The sequence below is a fragment of the Gobius niger genome (genome assembly GCF_951799975.1).
Source record: "Gobius niger genome assembly, chromosome: 22".
NCBI lineage: Eukaryota > Metazoa > Chordata > Actinopteri > Gobiiformes > Gobiidae > Gobius > Gobius niger.
In genome coordinates, this window is record NC_136873.1 from 16449900 (window position 1) to 16472598 (window position 22699).

The 22699-nt window shown below is 42.6% G+C and overlaps 2 protein-coding genes across 3 annotated transcripts in view; one reads left to right on the forward strand and one right to left on the reverse strand.

Annotated features, from left to right (window-relative positions):
* Nucleotides 1-4554: 4554 nt before the first annotated feature.
* Nucleotides 4555-6356, reverse strand: LOC306981239 (serine/threonine-protein kinase pim-1-like; the record flags this gene model as incomplete). Its single annotated transcript, XM_079580800.1, has 7 exons — nt 4555-4649; nt 4753-4932; nt 5050-5230; nt 5324-5599; nt 5716-5807; nt 5889-5963; nt 6053-6356. The coding sequence occupies 7 exons, from the start codon at nt 6354-6356 to the stop codon at nt 4555-4557; spliced, it is 1203 nt and encodes a 400-aa protein (XP_079436926.1).
* Nucleotides 6357-9843: 3487 nt separating this feature from the next.
* Nucleotides 9844-22699, forward strand: part of kank3 (KN motif and ankyrin repeat domains 3) — a 73858-nt gene continuing 61002 nt past the window's right edge. For both annotated transcript variants that reach the window (XM_079580927.1, XM_079580928.1), the window contains exon 1: nt 9844-9923. The gene's annotated coding sequence lies outside the window, so the exon portion shown is untranslated. The remainder of the gene's footprint in view (nt 9924-22699) is intronic.

Below are 22699 nucleotides of genomic sequence, written 5' to 3' on the forward strand. Positions count from 1 at the left end.
TCCACAGAAGGACGGCCTCATGGTTCTAACCGGGCCTGTTGGTCTCTCATGAGGGGCTTCTGAACCGCTCTTTGTCTGACCCGTCACCTAGGACCTGTTTGCCATGGGAGACCCTACCACGGGCACCAAGCCCCCGACAACAGAGCTCCAGGGTCATTCGGGCGCTCAAACCCCTTCACCACGTTAAGGTGGCGGTTCCAGGAGGGGACTAATCTAATCTATTTATTTAATCCTAATATATAATATATACACTGCTCACAAAAACTTAGGGCACACTCAAAAAACACAATGTAACTCCGAGTCAGTCAAATTTCTGGGATATCAGACTGTCCAGTTAGGAAGCCACGCTTATTGTGAATCAGTTTCACTTGGTGTTGTGGAAATTAAACAGACAACAGGTGGAAATGAGAGGCAATTAGCAAGATCACTCCAAAAGAGGAATGGTTTTGCAGGTGGTGACCACAGACCATTTCCCTGTCTTCATCCTTTGTACCGTATGTTTGGAACACTTTTGCATTTGTCCAGTGTTCTCACCACTAGAGGCATCATGAGGAGCATCTACAACCCACAGAAGCTGCTCAGGGAGTGATGCTCATCCAAAATGGCACGTCCAGTCGTGCTGTGGCAAGAAGGTTTGCTGTGTCTCCCAGCGCAGTGTCCAGAGCAGACCTGGGGGGGGCGACCGAGGTCAACAACCCAGCAGCAGGACCGCTATCTGCTCATTTGTGCACGGAGAAACAGGAGAAGCACTGCCCGAGCCCTACAAAATGACCTCCAGAGGGCCACAAATGTGCATGTTGGTCCTCAAACGGTCAGAAACCGACTCCATGAGGGGGGTATGAGGGGGGTATGAGGGCGTTGGGCCGGTGCTTACTACCCAACACCGTGCAGCCCGATTGGCATTTGCCCGAGAACACAGCGATTGGCAGATTGGCCAATGGTGCCCTGTGCTCTTCACGGATGAGAGCAGGTTCACCCTGAGCACATGTGATAGACGTGACAGAGTCTGGAGACGCCCTGGAGAACGTTCTGCTGCTGCAACATCATCCAGCATGACCGGTTTGGTGGTGGGTCAGTGATGGTCTGGGGAGGCATTTCATTGGAGGGCCGCACAGCCCTCCATGTGCGAGCCAGAGGTTCCCTGACTGGCATTGGGGACCGGGATGAGATCCTCAGACCTATTGTAAGACCATATGCTGGTGCTGTGGGCCCTGGGTTCCTTCTGATGCCTGATAATGCCAGGCCACATGTGGCAAGAGTGTGTCAGCAGTTCCTGCATGATGAAGGTATTGATGTTCTGGACTGGCCGGCCCATTCCCCAGACTTAAATCCAATAGAGCACATCTGGGACATCATGTCTCGGTCCATCCATCAACGCCACGTCGCACCACAGACTGTCCAGGAGCTGACTGATGCTCTAATCCAGGTCTGGGAGGAGATCCCTCAGGAGGACATCCGTGGTCTCATCAGGAGCATGCCCAGGCGTTGTAGGGAGTGCATTCAGGCACGTGGAGGCCACACACACGACTGAGGATGATACAGACTCGTTTGGAGGAATTTCTACAGAATTTGGATCAACCAGTGACCTGATTTGTCACTTTGATTTTGACTATAATTTTGGATCCAGACCTCCAGGGGCTGAGAATTTGATTTCCATTTATCATTCTTATGTTATTTTGTTCTCAACACATTGCCCTACACTATGAATAAACATTTTCATCCGAAAAATCGAATTGATTGACATCTAGGATGTGTTTTTTGAGTGTGCCCTAAGTTTTTGTGAGCAGTGTATATATGGGAGGTTGTGCCAGGCGTATTGTTTTATATGTAATCTGCGCTTTATTTATAAAGCGCTTTTCATACCTTTCGGTATGAAATATAAAGTTTGATTGATTGATTGATTTGAACTTTCTGAATAAAAAAGTTCATCATGTTTAAGTATTTTTTCATTTTGTTTATCTTCCCTTTATTTATCCAGGATCCCACAGAGAGTAAACTCTCTTTTTCAGGGGAAGCCTGGCCCTACAAACTCCACATGGAAAGGCCCTGTGCGGCTCGAGAATCGAACCTGTGACTTTGTTGATGTGAGACACGATTGCTCATGTTTTTAGTGGTAGGGGAAACCGGAGTACCCGGAGGAAACCTACGCAAACACGGGGAGAACATGCAAACTCCACACAGAAAGGACCCGTCCAGGTGGGAATCGAACCCGGGACCTTCTTGCTGTGAGGCGTGAGCGCTAACCGCTGCGCCACCGTGCCGCCCCAATAATAATGGACACGAGGACACAATATTGGAGACAAGGACACAATAATGGACACGAGGACACAATGAGGCACAAACTGAGACATTGCATAATAAATAACACTCAAGCAGAAGCAAACTGTCGCAGTGGAATACGCTCAATAAATGTGTGCAAATGGAAGAAATTGTCGTGATGTAAAATTCTCCAAAAAATGACGCTGAAGCAAAATTAGACGCAAAATCACTGCCAAAATGAATCTCATTTTGAGCAGCCGAGGCGAGCGATGGCGACGAGATCGAGAAGTGCGTAAGAGACAAACTACGGAGATACGAGCAAACGGCCGACTGTCGAAACAGAGAAGAGCGTGAAATAGGCTGAGGACGTCAGCGGTTTGCCAAGCCGATTTTTTATCTATAGCTTCACGACTAGAATAGGCCTTGATGTGGCAAGGTCCTAGATGAAAGCTATAGAAAGCAGGACGCGTCTTTGGTGGATGTAGATGCCGTTGAATATAGAAGTACCTTTGGACAAAGATTCAGATGCAGCATGTTCACAACATAAGCTTAGCATCACACCCAGGCCCACGCCAACAGAGAGAGGACAGAGACCCAACCAAGTTTCCATCCACAACAACATTGCGGATTTAAACTTAGTCAGACTGCCATTTTATTCTCTCTGTCAACACAAAGCCTTTGACATTCAGAAATCCAGACCCTTCCCCTACAGGGAGACGAGGATGGTGACCCAGTGAGTCTGCGTCCACAAATCCACTTGTGAACGAAGACTCCAACAGGCTACCGTCTTTGTCTCTGCGCCACACCCAGCATCACACCCAGGCCCACGCCGACAAAGAGAGGACAGAGACCCAACCAGGTTTCCATCCACAACAACATTGCGGATGTAAACTTAGTCAGACTGCCATTTTATTCTCTCTGTCAACACAAAGCCTTTGACATCTAGACATCCAGACCCTTCCCCTACAGGGAGACTAGGACGGTGACCCAGTGAGTCTGCGTCCACAAATCCACTTGCGAACGAAGACTCCAACAGGCTACCGTCTTTGTCTCTGCATCACACCCAACATCACACCCAGGCTCTGTCAACACAAAGCCTTTGACATTCAGAAATCCAGACCCTTCCCCTACAGGGAGACGAGGACGGTGACCCAGTGAGTCTGCGTCCACAAATCCACTTGCAAACGAAGACTCCAACAGGCTACCGTCTTTGTCTCTGCATCATACCCAGCGTCACACCCAGGCCCACGCCAACAAAGAGAGGACAGTGACCCAACCAAGTTTCCATCCACAACAACATTGCGAATGTAAACTTAGTCAGACTGCCATTTTATTCTCTCTGTCAACACAAAGCCTTTGACATCTATACATCCAGACCCTTCCCCTACAAGGAGACTAGGACGGTGACCCAGTGAGTCTGCGTCCACAAATCCACTTGCGAACGAAGACTCCAACAGGCTACCGTCTTTGTCTCTGCATCACACCCAGCATCACACCCAGGCCCACGCCGACAAAGAGAGGACAGAGACCCAACCAAGTTTCCATCCACAACAACATTGCGGATGTAAACTTAGTCAGACTGCCATTTTATTCTCTCTGTCAACACAAAGCCTTTGACTGATTGGGTGTTGTGATTCTAAGCTGGAAGTGAGCCGATGATGAGGCGGTGCTTCGTGGTCCTGTCCGTGTGTGTCTCTGTTTTTGACCAATGCACTTTTCACTGTGTTGATTTGCACAGTAAAGCGTGCACCAGATACAAACCAAAGACCCACACAGGAAGAAACACACAAAAAGCAAAGCCATGTGCAAAGGATACCGTTGGATGGTCTCGGGGCAACTGACGTACCTGCTTAGCGCGTCGGTTCAAATCCGTTCAAATCCACATCCAGACCCTTCCCCAGCAGGGAGACGAGGACGGCGACCCAGTGAGTCTGCGTCCACAAATCCACTTGCGAACGAAGACTCCAACAGGCTCTTTGTCTCTGCGTCACACCCAGCATCACACCCAGGCCCAGGCCGACAAAGAGAGGACAGAGACCCAACCAAGTTTCCATCCACAACAAAATTGCGGATGTAAACTTAGTCAGACTGCCATTTTATTCTCTCTGTCAACACAAAGCCTTTGACTGATTGGGTGTCGTGATTCTAAGCTGGAGTGAACCGATGATGAGGCGGTGATTCGTGGTCCTGTCCGTGTGTGTCTCTGCTTTTGACCGGCTACCGTCTTTGTCTCTGCGTCAGTGCCAGGCCCATCTGGTGGGTAATACCGAGATGAACCGATGTGGAGCTGGAAATTCACTCGTTTAGCCAGGGATGGTTGATCAACTCCTCCAGTGTGAAGCGCTCTTCGGGATCCTTCGCCAAACACCCCCTCAGTAAGCTCCTGAGATCTGCAAACAGACAAGGACTGCTTAATATTTAGGTGAATATAAAACATAAGGAAAACAATAGCATCTGCACATGTTGGTAAACTTTCAAAATGTAGTCACTTACCGTCTGAGCAGCCAGCTGGAATGGGCACTTGTCTGAAGGATCCAATGGTCTCTTCCTTTGTCAGTGGCATCCTGTTGAACAGCATCATATACAGCACCAGGCCAAGTTGCCACATGGTGGTGGGGCCAGCTTTGTACCGACCGTCCCTGAACCACTCTGGGGAGAAGTAGCTCAATGTACCTAAAACACAAGAGACATGAACAGATGAGAACTTGTCCACCAAACAGATGTGGTCAGTCATGAATCATTCTAGTTTGTTGTCACTCTTCAGTAAAGTAGGAGGTCTTGACAGTTTACCTTGTGCTCGTCTGAAGATGTCGCCGGGCAGAAAGGTAGTCGCACAGCCAAAGTCGATGAATCTGGCCCTGGGAACAACATCAGTGTTCTCGATCAAGATGTTTTCAGGCTTGATGTCCCTGTGGAAGACTCCTCTCTCTTGCATTTCAATGGCGGCCTCCACCAACTGACGGAAAAGGACCTGAAGACACAAAAAGAGCAAAAACAAATAAATATCTCTGTTTTTTTCCAGCACAGTAAATGACATGTGAATCGATTGGATTTTGACACCTACTTTGGCAAGTTCACAGTCGACACCCTCCTCATGATATAACTCAATGTAGTCCATTAAATCCATGCAAGGCTGCGGTCTCTCAAAGACCAGAAGGACTTCAGCACCCACGTCGTACCAGTCCAGGAGGAGGGGTGTGACTATGGACCCCGCGGAGTCAAGTCCTGCGCCGACCCGAGAGAGCAGGAACACCTCCAGGATCGTTTTGCTCACTTGAACACCATTCACATACTCTGTTAAGTAGACAACGTTCTCTTTTTTGATCCCTTTAATGGCCACCTGTGGAAGACAAAACGCAAGTTAATGCCAGGAAAACAACACAAAAACACAAAATGACTTGGAAATATTGAGCACCAACAACACGCTGACAAAGTGACTCAGAACAGGATACTTACAGGCAGTTTGTCTACGAGTCGTTCTCCGGCGCAGACTTTGGCGAAGCCTCCTTCTCCGATCAACTCTAATAACTGGTATTTGGCATAGAATTCTGCAAACAAGAAACATACATTAAATATAATGTGTTCATTTCGTTTTGTACAAATTTCATGTGGAAATTCAGCAGACGTACCTTGTACAACCGCTGGCTTGACTTCATAGTTGGGGGGATGTTTGTCGAATTCCAGCTGTGTGAAAGAACCTGGATCTGCAAGAAGAGAAAGGACAAAGGATTGTTAATGATAATTCAATTGTTATTTACACGTATGTGTTGTAGTTTATGCCGTAAGATCTTACTTTGTTGGACGTTTTCTGTGGAGGCGATGTTCTCTGAAGTATGGGGTGGTGTGTAGGATGTATTGATTGGAGTTCCCCTGATCCCCCGGGTGCTGTCATCTGAGCGTCCTTCTTGGAAGATCAGCATTCGTGTTGGTGTTGCTGGGAGCAAATCGTCATCGTCCAAAGTGCGCCTGGCCGTCTTAAACTTTCTCTTCTTTGGAGAACTTGCCCTCCTGGGCTCTGGAGGTGCACTGTCCTCTATTTCAGCAGAGGATCTCTTCCGGTTGGTGCTAAGGACACGTCCCTCTGATGTCGAGGGCATGCTGGCCTCAGATGTCAGTCTGCTGGAAACATTTGGACAGGGACTGGACCTGGTAGTGAGGTCTGTGGGCGCCGAACCTGTGTCAAACGGAAACGTGTGCCGTCCTGGAAAATAAAATACATGATTTGTGTCAATAGACAATGTAAATCAAATAAAAACTACACAGAAATCTCTTCATCTCAGTCATATATAGTTTAATTCTGTACCAAAGCTAACTTTGGGATCTGTGAATGCTTTCTTCTGCTAAGTGTCAAGACACAACATCGTTCAACTGCTAATCTAATTCATTTACATTCAAAAGTCTAAGGCGGTCGGTTTTAGTTATAAAATGTACTTACGTCTGGCCCTCAAGCGACGTGCAGATGTCGTAGGCCAAGATTTACTCATGTTGAAGACGATCGCATCTGAAACACCAAAAAAAGAGTTATTTTGACAAATTTGCACCCAACTAAATACTTCCAGCCAAAGAGTGCTCACAGATACTCACCAAACAGTCACAAAAACAGTCAGAGAGCTTAAAACACGTCCTCCAAGGTCCCTCTGAACTGCAGAACTGAAGGAGACAGGTCAGCTCTTCTGAGAGATACAGGAAGGAATGGCGCCTGAATGGAACTCTGTAGAGCACTGTGTTCTTCCATTGCCTGGCAACAGATGATGTCATCCCTGCAGGTCAGAGGTCACATGATTTGAATTCAAAATTGGAATTCTACACTAAACACCATATAGATACAGACATTTTCTCTAATTATTCAAAAACTACTGTAACAAATGCTGAATTATGAACATAGTTTCTACTAAATAAAGATACAAAGACATGGAGAGGAGCAAAGAGGTTCAACAGTCCATAAATACATGAATAACGGAGAATGCTAACTTGATGCTACATGTTAGCATCGGGCTAATTTCACTTCTACTGAACAGTCTGTTGTGACAAAATATCCATATGGGCCTGATTTACACGTGACTTTATTTATGTGATAAATAAGTTGTTATTCGACCAGAAAATGGCTAAAAAGAGTAAACAATTGTGTTTCTCTAAAGATTCTATTTTCCCCCTCCGCGAAGCCACACCCCCTTCTATGACGAGATGCCGTCTAACCATAGGCAGGTAGTACTCAGTTACTCAACTACATGTACTTGAGTAATAAATAAAAAAGGAGAAGCAGTGTTCAACAATTAGCAAGTCGGCTAGTCCGGGAGACTTTTCAGAGTCCATTGGCATTAGCCTGCTCTATGTATTTTTCCTATAGCTGTTAGCATTAGCCACCAAACATCGCAAATTATAAATGATCCAGATGTTTTCAGCTGTTGTCAACCCATTGATCACAGGTTGACGCGTCATTAGAAACTATTTACAAATGTACAGACCTTTTGAGATTTCACTTTAGATTAGAGGTGGGCATAGATTATTTTTTTAAACCTAGATTAATCTAGATTAATTTTGAAATTAATCTAGACTAAAATGGCTCGCTTGAATTCTGCCGAAGCCATTCACAATATATGTGCTGCCCAAATAATGACTAAAAGTAAGTCTTTGAGAACTAAATAACTCTGTCATCAGACTCATGAACACTAAATAACTCTGTAATCAGACTCATGAACACTAAATAACTCTGTAATCAGACTCATGAACACTAAATAACTCTGTCATCAGACTCATGAACACTAAATAACTCTGACATCAGACTCATGAACAGTAAATAACTCTGTCATCAGACTCATGAACACTAAATAACTCTGTCATCAGACTCATGAACACTAAATAACTCTCATCAGTCTCATGAACACTAAATAACTCTCATCAGTCTCATGAACACTAAATAACTCTGTCATCAGACTCATGAACACTAAATAACTCTGCCATCAGACTCATGAACAGTAAATAACTCTGTCATCAGACTCATGAACACTAAATAACTCTGTCATAAGATTCATGAACACTAAATAACTCTGACATCAGTCTCATGAACACTAAATAACTCTGACATCAGTCTCATGAACACTAAATAACTCTCATCAGTCTCATGAACACTAAATAACTCTGTCATTAGACTCATGCACACTATATAACTCTGACATCAGACTCATGAACACTAAATAACTCTGTCATCAGACTCATGAACAGTAAATAACTCTGCCTTCAGACTCATGAACAATAAATAACTGTATCAGACTCATGAACACTAAATAACTCTGTCATCAGACTCATGAACAGTAAATAACTCTGTCATCAGACTCATGAACAGTAAATAACTCTGTCATCAGACTCATGAACACTAAATAACTCTGCCTTCAGACTCATGAACACTAAATAACTCTGCCTTCAGACTCATGAACACTAAATAACTCTGTCATCAGACTCATGAACACTGAATAACTCTGCCATCAGACTCATGAACACTAAATAACTCTGTCATCCGACTCATGAACACTAAATAACTCTGACATCAGACTCATGAACACTAAATAACTCTGTCATCAGACTCATGAACACTAAATAACTCTGCCATCAGACTCATGAACACTAAATAACTCTGTCATCAGACTCATGAACACTAAATAACTCTGTCATCAGACTCATGAACACTAAATAACTCTGTCATAAGATTCATGAACACTATATAACTCTGTCATCAGACTCATGAACACTAAATAACTCTGTCATCAGACTCATGAACACTAAATAACTCTCATCAGTCTCATGAACACTAAATAACTCTGTCATCAGACTCATGAACACTAAATAACTCTCTCATCAGACTCATGAACACTAAATAACTCTGTCATCAGACTCATGAACACTAAATAACTCTGTCTTCAGACTCATGAGCATTAAATAACTCTGCCATCAGACTCATGAACACTAAATAACTCTGTCATCAGACTCATGAACACTAAATAACTCTGCCATCAGACTCATGAACACTAAATAACTCTGTCATCAGACTCATGAACACTAAATAACTCTGCCATCAGACTCATGAACACTAAATAACTCTGTCATCAGACTCATGAACACTAAATAACTCTGTCATCAGACTCATGAACACTAAATAACTCTGTCATCAGACTCATGAACACTAAATAACTCTGTCATCAGACTCATGAACACTAAACAACTCTGTCATCAGACACATGAACACTAAATAACTCTGTCATCAGACTCATGAACACTAAATAACTATGTAATCAGACTCATGAACACTAAATAACTATGTAATCAGACTCATGAACACTAAATAACTCTGCCATCAGACTCATGAACACTAAATAACTCTGTCATCAGACTCATGAACACTAAATAACTCATATATAAACACATTTTCATGATATTGTTTTTAAAAATATTTTGTCTCATTGTGTGCTGCTTGAATGTTCTGCAGCATTTATTTTATTAAACCCCTTTTATTCTGAAAGGCTGACCGGAAGCGTTCTCCCTCGTCCGTAACTTGATGCCTCTTCTTTCTCTCTTCGCCCTTTCCCCCCCCTCCTCTTCCTCCCAAACTTTCCCTCCCTGTCGGCGCGGAGTCATGTCCAGAGCGAAGCGAGTGGACGCGGAGGCACAAGGTAAGCGCTGAACAATCGGACTGTGCCAACGGTGCCATTATTACGCATGACTTTTACGCGCTGAACTTTCACGCCTAGTTCACTTTTCCCGCTGACTCTTTGCTAACTTATTGACTTCGTGGGCTGTTGTGAGCCCTTTTTTCACCCCCCTGACCACACGTTTGTTCACGCCTGTGTTCATAAAGCCAGACTATTAGTTAAGTAGCCGATGTATGTTTCTGGGAACGTAAAAAAAAAAAAGGATTGGCATTCATTACATGTTTAAAATGAATTTGTAAAGACTTTTGTTCTAACGTTATGGCTATTGTTTCTTTTACTGACTGCATAACAGTGAATTTCCTGTGTTGCTTTCCTGTGAGCCAACGTTTCCAATCAAACTGGATCACGGCAAAGTAAATAGTGCTGCTGCTTTTTTTTTTTCTTTAATGATTTTCGGTGTGTTTTTGGTGTTGATATTTAGAGATTAGACTGTGTTTCCCTGCAGTTTTAGGGTTTGATTGTTTGTTTTTGCCTTTACTTGAGAAATAATTATGAGGCCAAAAAAAATAAATACAAAAATTGAGGAGTCCGGGGATGGTTGTCTATTTTGTTGAGCTTTTGAGCTGACTTTCCAATTTTTGCTTTGTGGTCAAATCAACCGCTTGTAAAGCTTACACAGCGAAACCGAATTACTAATACTGTACACATGAAATGTATGCACACAATAGGGATAGGGAAGGGGAGAGTTCAGTCGCCTTCATGCCTGCCTGCTTGGTGGATGGAGGCTGTTGGACCCAGCCCGGATCCAGGGCAGTTTTATTTTATTTAAGGGGAGACACTGCAGGCAAAACTCATTTTTTTTCAGTTTGCAGGTTTTGGGCCAAATTGGTCTCTGAACATATAAGCTTTCACCCGGAAACAGAAAATATGCCTAATCTTCACAAGAACATGTTTAAATATTGCGCTGATTCAATGTTCCCCCATAGACTTATATGGGAGAATGCAATTTCAAGGGCCTTTTTCTCCAAACACATTTTTCTGTCATTGTGGCGACACTATAAAGACTTCACATTTTCCAGCCTTGGACTGAACATTATTTGGAAGATTTTTTCAGAGGGATTTTTTTTATTATCTAATCCCTAAGCCCCATTTATTGAGTTTTGAATGTCAAAAAAAAAGGGCGAAAATTGAATTTTTACAATTTTTTCCACTAAAAAAAACGCTTATTTTTAACCTAAACAAGAAATCCAAAATCCCCTCTGAAAACGTCTTGGTAACTCATTCATCAATAAAATGAAACCATGAATTTGAATGTAGCTCTATCCATTATTCAGATTTCGTCGCCAAAAAGATGGGAAATTTGGGGCATTTTTAGGCATAAAACACCTTGTTCTTATATGAAAAGATAAAATGACAGAAAACTTGCAATGTATTTTTTTCTCACATTTATGCCAGTGATCGACAGCAGAAGTTTCAAATTGATATCTGTAAATATACATTTTTTCCCTATTCACCTAGCAGTGTCTCGCTTTAACCAGAAAAGTACCATGAGATTTCAGGCGACTCCAAGACCCAGAGGGGATGTTGTTAGTGGTAGCGTAACTGCAGCGTTTAAACATTGCTTTGTCATATAGTAGTTCAGTAATGCTTTCCGAGCTATTCTTAATCATTAATTATTCATAAGCAACTAATATGTGACAACCTTAATGCCTGTGACCATGAATATGCTTCGAACCGTGTTTCTCATTCTTTTCACACTGAAATATTTGAACTTCCAAGCACCATGAGGCCGAGATCAAGATCCACTCAGGACTTGAACCAACCAGGTCTTATGTGTCAAAAGTGGATGTACGCCAAGTATAAATTCAATCAGAATGGGTTTATTGCCATTGTCCATGAAGGTACATTCAAAAACTAGGATTTGTCCTCATGAACAATTTTGCAGTTGACCCCAAGTACATGCGCCACACTTTAGACCAGGACCACTTAGCCGATCATTTGTCGAGCCCCCCCTGCCGCCAGCAGCAAACCTGTTCATAATAAAGGAGAAATGCATTGCTCAAATACGCCTAAACATTGAAGTTTGAATCATATTCCAACTTTCCAAGTCCTTTTTCAAACCGCAGCAGCAGCAGATTCATTCTATGTAACTCTTACTATTTTGTCTAAAAGCCTTTCCAGCTCCATTGTACTCAGAGAAGTACATGGCTACTTAATATGCAGAAACAAAAGGACGTATTTTATGAAGTACCCTAAATGCTCTAATATAGGCCGGGGCCTTTATTTACTCAAGGGCATCTAGGACCAGGCCTTTATTGGAACCAGGCCACAATTAGAGACAGGCCTTTATTTCTATTTGAGCAAAACGGACGACCAGGAAAACAAAGAAAAACGAGATGTGTGTCCATTTGCACCTAAAATATTAGGTTCATTTATTAATGAACATTTCAAACCCTCTCCCAGCGGCTGGAACATTGACGCCTTTTATTTTGTCGGGACAACAGGAAGTGTTTCGTTGCTGAGCATTGACAACAATGTCACTGCAGGTTTCTGTTTCGTTTTTACCGCGGACCGGATTATTTGTTGTTATCTTGTGTAAAAGCTGAGTTTAGAGCATTTACGGTATTTACAAATGTCTTATAGACTGGCTGATAGAGTGGACTTCACAAGTTTCTTACAAAGCTTTGATAGAGTTGATGCTAAAGTGCGGGTTCACATGGCGGTGGCATTGATGTGGTGTTTCTGGCGAAGGACGTGTTGTCCTTCGCCAGTTTCTCCCCTCCTCTTGTACTGCAGAAACTGAAGCTTAGAACTAACCTTATGCTGTGGCTGGATGTTCTCTGGCAGCCCTTTTCCACCAAGCTGGTGCCGGTGCTGGTTCTGGGCCAGTTCCAGTTTCAGAACCGGTTCTTTCGTTTTCCACTGAAAAAAACGCTGGCTCTTGGTTCCAAAATCTGGTGCCGGTCGGGAACCAATTAAAAGCTGGACCAAGAAACGAGCACCAGTGATGTCAGCAGCTGGGGGCGTGGCTCTCTCCTCCAACAAACAATCAATATTAGTTAGTTTGTGCTTAGAACTTCCTGGAGAAGCCAAAACAGTCTCTGTGGAGGAAACTGTTTTGCTTTATGCTCTTCAGCTAAAACAAGAGTTAGAAAGAAGAAATCAAAATGTTAACGGCTGCTGTGACTGAAAGAGAAACTTATTTTTCTGTATTTTATAACCAGAAGTGGCTGTAGTAAGATGTTACTATCCATTTTTGATGTTGACTTCCCAAAGCGTTGCCATGACAATAGGCACATGTTCTCATTTTGGTGGAAAACCAAGTCAGTATGGAACCAACCCGGCACCAGAACCAGCTCTGAACCAGCCCAGAACCAGCACCTTGGTGGAAAGGCCCCGTGGATGTTCTCTGGATGTTCTCCATTCTGTTTTTCAGGTGGAACTCCGGGTTGTCTGCGGTTTTAGACTTTACTATTTTTTAGGGATCGTTTTCTTAGGGATGTCATGGCTAACCTGTTTCACGATAAAAAACAGGAAAAAAATGTGGAATGAATTTGGGGGGGCAATGCTTTCGATACTTTCATTTTTCAATACCTGTAGTGCTTAAACCTTTTCTTCCCGATACCATACTGGTAACGTTTAACGGTACCCGCCCTTAGTGTGGGACCACTTTGGGTATCTAAAAGCTAAAAGATGACCAACGTGTTGTTGTCGCTGATCAACATTCGTCGAATCTGAAACAACATCTTTGAGATAATCCTTTGCTGCATAATTCCCTCCCCTGCTTCAGTGTGAAGAGCTGCAAAGAAAACAAAAGGTTCAAGTCAGTCCCGTTAGACTCAACGTTTCCTTCTGTTCATCAAAACATCTGACAAAAAACATAATAAATGATAACAGTATCCAAGACTAGATAGTGGCCTTATACAAATCATAATGATCAATATAATTAAAGCAGTACTAAGTAACGTGTTTACCTTAATAAATCCGTTCCGTAGTCCCTGTGGGGGTGATACAAGTGTTTATGGGATGATTGGAGGGTCTTTCATCTCCCCCTGGTGTCTCTGGACAGAAAACCATGTTTGCAACTTGACTGCCCCCGGACCAGAGCCACCAATACACACTAATGGAATCACGAAGAAGAAGCTAACATGCTAACGGGCAAAGCTAACTGCGGGCTAGCGTCACTTTAAACAGTATTTACAGCAAAGTTTGAGTGAAAAAAAATATTTCCATTGTATAATTGGATGTACAATATCCCTCTCTCCCTTCGCCTTTCCTGTCGGCGTAGTATTTACTCTCCAAGACAATTAATAAATTAAAAAATCGTAACTTGCTGCGACACCTGCAGTTGCGCTTATGGCCTCTAGGGGGAAGAGTTACTGCTTTAAGTAATAAAGTTGACCATTGTGTTATTCTTTGTGTTTTATATGTAAAAGAATCTTGAAGACTTTTTTATTTTCAGAAACAGTAAATGTTTCAAGTACAAAAACTAAAAGTGTCATTTGTTTCCTTTCATGAGGTCGACAATCGTGAACAATCGTAAAATTGCGATGTTTCCTGTCACAATAATCGCGACAATGACATTGCGACATCCCTATGCATGAGGTCATTTGGTGATTTTCTGGTTCTCGTCCGCTTGAGTCACGTTTTAGCCCTGACATGATCCGGGTCCAGGGCCTGGCGGTTGAACACTTGCCACCGGTGTCGATTTAATGATTTCCCGAGGTCACATGCTGCAGATATTTGCAGTGAAGCTTGATCATGCAACGGCCCAATAATGTGTCTGGCTTCTCGGGTCAGACGAAACCGAAGAACTGTCGAGCCGCGGGAGAAATCCACACAGCTCCACTGCACAGACGGGCTCCAGGGGCAAACGCCCCGCACTGCTGAAGCTGTTTGAAGTTGCAATTTGAGTGGTCGCAATTGCCAAACTTTCATGAAGAAAACTTGCCAAATATGTCAGACCTTATAGGAGCCAAACATGTAATAGCGGCTGATTGCGTAATAACAGCCAATAGTGTCATAATGGTCAGAAACGTGTTCAGGGCCAATAGCGTAATAACACATGGTCTCAACTTACATAGCGCTTTTCCACATACACCAATGTACGCAGACACTGGAGGCAAGGTGAGTGAATTGTCTTGCCCAAGGACACAATGACAGCGTGCACTAGGGCTGCAAAAACGATTATTTTGGTAATCGATTAATCTACCGTTTATTTTTACGATTAATCGATTAATCGCTTGGCTGTGAAAGGTGCATGGAAATTGTATTTCTTCATTTTTGTTTATCACATAAAGCTAAAGTGGCGGCGCTTGAGGACATGTTGATGGAGTAAACTTAAAGTAAACGTTTGTAGGAGGCTCTTTGTGCTAATTCTGCTTTCTGATTGGACGAGACAAAGACGGATATTTATGAAATTTACACTGTACAAAACACTACAGACCCTCACTTTAAAAACAAAGTAGGTTTTCATCCAAAATACATAATTGTCATGTCTTTTTTGCTCTATTTTAGTCTGTGTTTGCTAGAAAACGATTAATCGATTACTGAAATAGTTGACAACCATCCGACCTTCTGATCATGAGATGATCCGCTGCGCCAACATTAACATAATATAATTACGCCCAATAACATAATAACGTCCAATAACGTTTAATGTGTTACTTTTTGAAAATAAATTCAGATTGAAGTATTATTACATTATTGGCTGAATTTATTATGTGAACAACTTTCACGTCAGGCCAATAATGTACTAACCAGCCGTAACAATGATTACATCACCGGTTGGTAATTCGTTGTTTGGTTATTGGCCTGTTCTAACGTCGGCTTTATGAAAGTAAAGATAAAACTAAATGCATCCACTGTCGAAATGTAGGATCTAGGGCTGAAACAACTAATCGATTAATCGACAACTAATCGATTACTAAAAAAGTTGTCAACTATTTCAGTAATCGATTAATCGTTTTCTAGTGAACACAGACTAAAATAGAGCAAAAAAGACATGACAATTATGTATTTTGGATGAAAACCTACTTTGTTTTTAAAGTGAGGGTCTGCAGTGTTTTGTACATTATAAATTTCATTAATATTTGTCTTTGTCTCGTCCAATCAAAAGCAGAATTAGAAGAAAGAGCCTCCTACAAATGTTTACTTTAAGTTTACTCCATCAACATGTCCTCAAGCGGCGCCACTTTAGCTTATGTGATAAAAAAAAGAAATACAATTTCCGTGCACCTTTCACAGCCAAGCGATTAATCGTAAAAATAATCGGTAGATTAATCGATTACCAAAATAATCGTTAGTTGCAGCCCTAGTAGGATCTGATTACTCGTCCCAGGTCGAAAGGAGCACAGTTTAAACGGAGCACACGTCATGTATGGAGGAAAAAAACGGAACAGCATATCACAACATCAAAACCCTCTGCTCACTGTGAGGTCTGGAGCAGGAGAATCATGGTGTGGGCAGTTTTGTTGCCTCAGGGCCTGGACAACGTGACATCGTCAATAGAAAAGTTAGGAAAACAACCAATCCAAATGTTTGACATTCACAACAGCGTTAGATTCCTGGGTTCACTTACTTATTCCCCCCTGCTCTGTGAATGTCTACATGTTATGGCCAATTAAAAAAAATCATTCCTATTTGAAAACAGAAAACGACAGAAATTGTGCTTCAATTGATTCTGACGTCGATTGCTCGTCATTGCTCGTACTAATCTGGACCCTCAAATGAATCTCGCTTAACAAATCTAGTAAAACGTGTACGAACAAATGGAGTTACAGAAGGTTAGATTCCACTAAACAGTTCTTCTTCTCCCAGTGGGATCGTTTGACATTTGGATCAGTTGGATATAAATCTAGTTATAGTGATTGAATCAAACGCTGACGAGAACTTTATTGAGACGATTGGGTCGCTGTGATCCGGGTTTCTCCGAGAAGTCAATTGGATTTGGTGGATAGCATTGGTCTGTGGACTCGGTAACTGTTTCATTTGGGAAGTTTGTGAAAGAAGAATTCAGTTTGATGTGTTTTGGTGCACTCTGTCTGCACGAATGCACTAAGGTCAACTGGTTTCGCCGTCCTTTACCTTGGTGTAACTAACTGTTCTGATCTGGAGCTGCAGTTTCGTCAGGGTTACGTTCAGCAAACATCCGTCCAAGTGTTAATCCTGGTTGATCCATCATCATCCTTTGGGGTTGTATTGCAGCCTCGTGGCACAGGGAACATCTTTTGGTCAAACGATGAATGGATACGATTAATTTGCAACGACAAAGCCGAAGTTAAAAAGCAAATGGCTTCTACGGTTCGGTAATCCATCGGTTCCAGGATGGATTTACACCAAAGAGGTGCAGCCTGAAGGTTTTGCCATGGCCTTCACAGTCTCCTGACCTTAACATCATTGAAGATCTTGAACCTCCAGAGAGCAGTGCGTGACCGACAGCCCAGAAATCTCTCTGCTCTGTGAGGCTTTTGTGAGGAAGAAGGGGCAGAAATCCCCGGCATCGAAACAAAACAAAGAAGCAGCATGGAGGCGACTGACACTGTAGCAGGTAGGAAGGACTTGTCACATGAACATTTAAAAGAGTTCTATGACAAGCGAATAACGTCACCTTTATCTGTAAACTTTGCCCGCCGGCTTCCAAAAAGAAAAATCAAAATACAGTCAAACTCAAAGATCCTGGACAGACAGCGGCCGCTCAATGATCTCTCAGTTCTGTCGGCCATGCTGCTGTCCTGTTTTTCTTTATTCATTATAAAAGACCATCCGACTAGCAAGTTTTCTCTCGTGTTTTTTTTTTTTTACAATACACTGTAGGGAAAAGCTGCAGCTGCTCGTGTGGACTGAACGGACAGTAACACTGGGGGAAATTCTGTTCCCTAAATGCTAATGTTAGATAAGGATTCAAAATTTGATATGAAGATGAAATCTAACACATCGTTCCATTGCCACCGGTTATTCCATCAGTGGATTACTTCCTCCCTGATGGCACGGGTTTATTCCAAGATGACAATGTCAGGAGTTATGGGGCTTGCATTGTGAAACAGTGCCCGCCAGTGAGTCCAGTTCTGAACCCAATGGGCCTTTTTGACTTGAAGCTAAGGGCTAACACTCAAGAAATATTGAAACAGCTAAAGATTTTGAAAGAGAAATACTTTTTATTTGTTTCATTTTTGTGGCGTTTATTATTCATTTAACGGTACCCCGAGCTCTGAGATAAAAAGTCCTACCTCCATGCCCCCTGCCATAGTCCAGGGTGGGCCGGATCCTGTTTGTTTTGTAGCACCGCGGCCTTGTAATGCCCCCCTCTCTCTGCAACAGGAGCCCGGGGTGTGACTTACGAGTGACGCCTCAAAAATAGCCGCTCCGTCCAGGGCTGAGCGTGGCGGGTCAGGTGCGCCGCCACCTCCGCTCAGGGGAAGACGAGCCTGCACAGGGGGGGGGTTCTCAGACTGCCGTCCCGTCTCGAGGTGGGCAATTCATCGTCCACGAGATGATATTGAAATTGCTGTTTGTACAATATTGAGTCGAGAAATGGGGGGAAAATGTAGGGGGAAAAAAAATGAAAAATGGGGGGAAAAGTTGATATATTTTGTGGGGGAAATGAGGGAAAACAACAACAAAAACTAAAGGAAAAGAAGGGGAACGAACTGTGTGGATTTTTTTGCCTTGTCGTCGTCTATTAAGGACAATTATCTTTGAGCGACAAAGCACACTGCAAAAAGTAATTAACTAGATCAGTATAAACATCTCAATTTGAGCACAATAATCCAAATTTTAGTTGTTTTGACTAGTTAAGAAGTTCTTGGGCATTTGTCCCAGATTATTTCACTTGTTCTGAGATGTTTCTGACTCGTTTCGATACATTTCGTCCTTATTTCAGGTCATTTTCTTTGCCAATTGGGGTGAGAAAATTGGTCTTATCTCATTGGCAATTTTACTTTCTTATTTCAAGCGAGATTTGCCCTAGAACTGGTCTGAAATGTCCTCAAACAAGCAAAGCAAACTTGGTCCGATCAGGAAAAGTGTCTAAATGAGTGAAAACCGCTCAAAACAAGATACATTTCCTCAATTCAAGTCATTTAAGCCAATGCAAAGATGTCGCTCCATCATCGTAATCGAATCAAGTCCCCCAGAATAGTGAGATATTAGTTTTTTGTCAACACCGCCCAAGCCCGAGCTCAGTCTTCCAGCAGTCACCGAGCGTCCCATGGCCTGATTAAAATCTGCTTCTGCCGGCGGACATTTTTAGCCGGATTACGAGGCGGGTTATTTTGGACCTGAGATCGCGAGTGACTCCGGGGGGCTCTCCAAGTGTGACGACGTCCAGCGTGTGAGTGCGGGAGATGAACCTGATGGAGGACAAATACTAGCAACGCTCTTAAATACTAGCAATCTGATTATTGATATGCAACCATTAGATTAGATGAGGAAACGTATTCAAGGAGAAAGAAAATATCACCAAATTATTGTTACTGCGATATGAGGTGAAGCAATATCCGTATCACAGGAAGCCACAGTAGCAGAATCATATAAAGGTAGTTGTGAATGACGGGGGGTTTGAGAGCCTTGATAGGGCTTTTCCACCAAGGTGTTGGTTCTGGGCTGGTTCAGAGCTGGTTCTGGTGCCGGGTTGGTTCCATACTGACTTGGTTTTCCACCAAAATGAGAGCTGTGCCTATTGTCATAACAACGCTTTGGGAAGTCAACATCAAACATGGATAGTAACATCTCACTACAGCCACTTCTGGTTATAAAATACAGAAAAATAAGTTTATGTTTCAGTCACAGCAGCTGTTAACATTTTGATTTCTTCTTTCTAACTCTTGTTTTAGCTGAAGAGCATAAAGCAAAACAACAGTTTCCTCCACAGAGACCGTTTTGGCTTCTCCAGGAAGTTCTAAGCACAAACTAACTAATATGGATTGTTTGTTGGAGGAGAGAGCCACGCCCCCAGCTGCTGACATCACTGGTGCTCGTTTCTTGGTCCAGCTTTTAATTGGTTCCCAACCGGCATCAGATTTTGGAACCAAGAGCCGGCGTTTTTTCAGTGGAAAACGAAAGAACCGGTTCTGAAACTGGAACTGGCCCAGAACCAGAACCAGCACCGGCACCAGCTTGGTGGAAAAGAGCTATCTGTGTTTGAGTGACAAGGCGGTCGGGCTTCTTCTCATTCTCTGGACGCAGCTTTTGTTATTTATTGTTGATGGTTTATTTCTGGATGCGCCTGTAAACCTGGGTTACATTTAGTGCTGTCTCTGAGGCTCTTCCGGAACTAAAGGTTAAACTTGTTTCAGTCGAACCAAGAGGGCTGCTTCATAACTCTGTGAGCGAGGCTTATTGTGTTGTCCTATCGGGCTCAGTTGGCTCAGTTACTATGGAAATATAGTCAGAGAAGCTATGTTTCTTCTTCGTGGAATCCAACACCAATGGGCGATGTAAATGACACAAGCAGGGTGTTAGCGCCGTCATCTTGCCAAAATGTGTGTTGGCCTGAAAAATGTGAAAAAGAAAACATCCCAAAATCAATTACTTGCAATAAATCATGTGTCATCAAAAAGTTTGTCCTATAAAAAAGGAACCTTGGCCACCAGGCCCCGCCCTAAAGACCTGTGTGCCCTCAACAGTGTTTTCTTTTTTTCCTATCATTTGTTTAAAGGATTGTTGCCGACCGTTAAAGGAACAGGCCACCGTTTTTTCCATACTGAGATATGCTCTTACCTGAGCTTAGACGAGTTGATGCGTACCTGTCTGGTCTTGGTGCATGCGCTCAGTCATGCAAAACGACCAAAGGTGTTGTTAGCATTTGGCCTCTCCCAATGTATTCCTATAGCTCCAAACGGGGGTGAAGTTGGAAGCTACCACGCTCTTCCACGGGCACAAAGACCAGACCGGTACGTATCAACTCGTCTAAGCTCAGGTAAGAACATATCTCAGTGTGGAAAAACGGTGGCCTGTTCCTTTAACGGGCTTTGGAATTGGATAAAAAATGTTTCCTCCGGCGACCAGTCTTGATATCGAGAGTCCAAATTGCACAAGCCCCCACAGCTTTCTTCTTCTTCTTCTTCTTCTTCTTTTTCTTCTTCTTTTTCTTTGTCTTTTTCTTTTTCTTCTTTTTCTTCTTTTTCTTTGTCTTTTTCTTTTTCTTCTTTTTCTTTGTCTTTTTCTTTTTCTTTTTCTTTGTCTTCTTCTTTGTCTTCTTCTTTTTCTCCTTTTTCTTTTTCTTTGTCTTCTTCTTTTTCTTTGTCTTCTTTCTCTTCTTCTTTTTCTTTGTCTTTTTCTTTTTCTTCTTTTTCTTTGTCTTTTTCTTTTTCTTCTTTTTCTTTGTCTTTTTCTTTTTCTTCTTTTTCTTTGTCTTTGTCTTTTTCTTCTTTTTCTTTGTCTTTTTCTTTTTCTTTTTCTTCTTTGTCTTCTTCTTCTTTCTCTTCTTCTTTTTCTTCGTCTTCTTCTTCGTCTTCTTCTTCGTCTTCTTCTTCGTCTTCTTCTTCGTCTTCTTCTTCGTCTTCTTCTTCGTCTTCTTCTTCTTCTTCTTCTTCTTCTTCCAACTTAATGGCGGACTGTTAGCCCGACTAAGGCGCATGTCACCACCTACTGTATAGTGCTTAGTTCCTTGGCATTTGAAGATGTTTCGTAAACCCCCGGCCCGGAGACTTGACTATCAAAGCGACTCAGACCATAGCCATCCATGCACTATTGTATAATTTGAACTTTTTGTGGTCTTCGGCGTCTTGCAACTGCGTACATGGATTTCCCCCGTCGTGCTCAGAAGACAAACCGTTACCGTTCTGCTCTATGACATGAAATGCCGCCGATGTTTACCTAAAGCTGGCCAGTGGCAGGAAGCCTTCTGCGACTCCACACAAAGACCCATTGTCTTGTTTGAAAAGGCGAAATATTCCCCCCAAACAAAAGCTCGTGATGGCGGTCATAACGTTTTCATTACAGTTCTGGACACTTTGTTGTTTACTTCGGAAAATACAAATTGGATTTCTGAAATTTCTAAACATTTTATTGTTGGGAATGCTTTTGGAATCACAAACGTTTGGAGGAGAAACCCAATAAACCCGTCTCATTAGTTGGGCAGCCTTTGATCAAATGAATAAGACTAAAAGGATTGAAAGGGACTGATCTACCGGGAAGTCTTTGGATGGACGATGGCAGACTTGAAGAGTCATTTTGTTGATTTTTCATGGGCCTGGGGTAACGGGACGTGTCGTTAAGGTGAGACACTGCAGGCGAATAGGGAAAAAATGTATATTTACAGATATCAATTTGAAACTTTTGCTGTCGATCACTGGCATAAATGTGAGAAAAAAATACATGGCAAGTTTTCTGTCATTTTATCTTTTCATATAAGAACAAGGTGTTTTATGCCTAAAAATGCCCCAAATTTCCCATCTTTTCGGCGACGAAATCTGAATAATGGATAGAGCTACATTCAAATTTATGGTTTCATTTTATTGATGAATGAGTTACCAAGACTTTCTCAGAGGGGATTTTGAATTTCTTGCTTAGTTTTAAAATAAGGTGTTTTTTAGTGGAAAAATGTAATTTTCGCCTTATTTTTTGACATTCAAAACTCAATAAATGGGGTTTAGGGATTAAATAATAAAAAATCCCTCTGGAAAAATCTTCCAAATATTGTTCAGTCCAAGGCTGGAAAATTTGAAGTCTTTAGGTCCGACTGACGTGGACATAGTGTCGCCACAATGACAGAAAAATGTGTTTAGAGAAAAAGGCCCTTGAAATTGCATTCTCCCATATAAGTCTATGGGGGAACATTGAATCAGCGCAATATT